Here is a 2,500-nt window from a genome sequence, read left to right as displayed (position 1 = left end):
CAGAGAAAGTGGGAGAGAGAGACAGAGAGAGACAGACAGAGACAGAGAAAGTGGGAGAGAGAGACAGAAAGACAGAGAGAGAGAGAGAGAGAGAGAGACAGCGAGAAAGAAAGAAAGAGAGAGTGAGAGAGAGAGAGAGAAACCAGTCATGCGCACATTTACCCAAACCAACAGACAAGAAACTCGCAACGATTGCATAAACCAGAAACAAAAATAAACAAAAGGAATTCCAACCGATTAGACATTAATAAGCGCCTCTGAAGGCATTAGACGAGAGGAATAATACTAATAAAAGACGATTAATGATAGCCAATAAATATTTCCCCAGAGGTTGCAGGCAAGTTCCAAAAAAGGTTATAAATAAAAGCCAATTACATATATAGTTTCCCGGTGGTTGAAGGCAAGTAAAAAAAAAAGGGGTTTATAAGTCAGTTATAAAATTAGTTCCACAGTGGTTGCAGGCAAGTTAAAAAAATAAATAAATAAAAGTTATTCATGAAAGTCAGTTACATAATTAGTTCCCCAGTGGTTGAAGGCAAGTTCTAAAATAAAATAATAATAGTGATAAAATTTAATTACATATATAGTTCCCAAATGGTTGCAGGGAAGTTCCAAAAAGGTGATTAAAAGACAATTTCATGATTTCACCAATAGTTACAGGCAAGTTAAAAAAAAGAAAAAGAAAAAAAAGAATAAAAGCTTATTACATAAATATTTCCCCAGTGGTTACAAGCAAGTTTCCCAGAAGTAACCATTAGCCAATTACATAATCAGTTCATTGAGGATAGCAGACAATTTCCACCAAAAAGGCGATTAATAAAAGCCAATTACATGAATATCCTCCAATCGCTCCAGATAATATCCACCAAAAAGAGGATTAATAAAAGCCATTTACCTAAATATCCTCCCAATCGTTGCAGACAATTTCCACCACAAAAACACGATTAATAAAAGCCAATTACATGAATATCCTCCAATCGCTCCAGATAATATCCACCAAAAACACGATTAATAAAAGCCAATTACATGAATATCCTCCCAATATTCGCAGACAATTTCCACCACAAAAAAAGACGATTAATAAAAGCCAATTACATGAATCTCCCAATCTACGCAGACAATTTCCACCACAAAAAAAGACGATTAATAAAGGCCAATTACATGAATCTCCCAATCTTCGCAGACGACTTCCAAGCCTATGATTACGGTCGACAACGGAACATGCGGGAGTACGGGAGACCTTCTCCTCCGAGCTTCTCCTTCAGGGGAGTGCGCGCGCCCGTCGGCCTCCTCTACTCTGACGGGGACTGGGTCTCGGATACGCTGGTGAGTTTGTTTGTTTTTTTGTTGTTGTTGTTTGTGTTTTTGTTTGGTTTTGGGGGGTTGATTTTTTTTTTCTTTTTTTCTCTTGTTTTTTTTCTTTTTGCTTACCTCTTGTTTTGCTTTTTATTGGATGTATCTACAATTTTTTGTTCTAGCTTCCTGAATTTTCCTTTTGTTTTCTTATGATTTTTGGTAGAGTTTGATTTTGATTTGATTTTCATTATTTCGCTTTTCTTCTTTTTTATAAGGTTTTGATGTTCGGTATTTCTTCCTTTTTTAATTATTTTTGGTTTTCTTTTGTTTCTGACGTTCGGATAGAATCTGTGAATATGTACAGATAAAACATATAGTATCTTATATTTGTAGAATTCTTTGTTAAAAGTTCAGCCTTTTGATAAACATTTATATATATCTAAGAAAGTATATGTTATCAAAGTAATATTTGGATATATACATGTTGATAATGTATATACTTTCTTCAATATATAGATGTAAATAGAAATATATATTGATAACATATTTAAGAAAGTATATGTTATCAACATATGTGCATATATACTTGTTGATAACATATATACTTCCTTAGATGTATATACATGTGAATATATACAAATTGATAACATATATTTATGTTATTAACATGTATACATTCACAATATTAAGGCCAGATACATGTCCGGAAATTTATAATAGATAGAAAATAGATATTTCTGTGATATTTATTTATTTATTTATTTTTATCTTTATTTTCATATTTTTCCTTTGTGTGTTTATGTAAATCAAGGGTAGGTACACCCCACGAAAATTAGGATAAATGACCAGCCATGAAAAAGGAAGTCAGACATTAAGCGAGGTCAGTTCCAAAGTACATCGGCGTCGCATCTTGACATCACTTGACCCCCTCCTCTCTCACCCTCTCTCGTTACAGGACGTCAGGAGAATGGCCCAGCAACTCCCCAACCTTGTCCTCGACTACCTGGTTCCTCTCGCCGACTTCAACCACAACGACTTCCTCTGGGCTGAGAACGCCAATCGCCTGGTCTACGATAGGATACTGAATCTCTTCCGAAAGTTCTAGGTACCTAAGCGAGATGGGCGGAGCTTGGAGTACCAAAAAGGGCGGGTGGTGGCAGCACCTTTTCGTTGTGTGGCGTTTGTTAGATGATGAAATGTCTTG

General features: G+C 35.4%; 1 protein-coding gene across 2 annotated transcripts in view; it reads left to right on the top strand.

The window, feature by feature from the left end:
• The window catches only part of LOC113821087 (lipase 3), a 21,383-nt gene that overhangs the window by 18,752 nt on the left and 131 nt on the right, over window positions 1-2,500 (top strand). For both annotated transcript variants that reach the window (XM_027373529.2, XM_027373535.2), the window contains exons 10-11: window positions 1,184-1,326; window positions 2,252-2,500. The exon at window positions 2,252-2,500 is cut by the window's right edge and continues 131 nt beyond it. In XM_027373529.2, coding sequence (XP_027229330.1) covers window positions 1,184-1,326; window positions 2,252-2,401 — 293 coding nt within the window. In that variant the 3' untranslated portion in view covers window positions 2,402-2,500. The remainder of the gene's footprint in view (window positions 1-1,183; window positions 1,327-2,251) is intronic.

Source organism: Penaeus vannamei, chromosome 9 (genome assembly GCF_042767895.1).
Source record: "Penaeus vannamei isolate JL-2024 chromosome 9, ASM4276789v1, whole genome shotgun sequence".
In the NCBI taxonomy this organism is placed as follows: domain Eukaryota; kingdom Metazoa; phylum Arthropoda; class Malacostraca; order Decapoda; family Penaeidae; genus Penaeus; species Penaeus vannamei.
The sequence above is the reverse complement of the archived record's forward strand: the minus strand, read 5'-3'. Positions and strand labels throughout refer to the sequence as shown.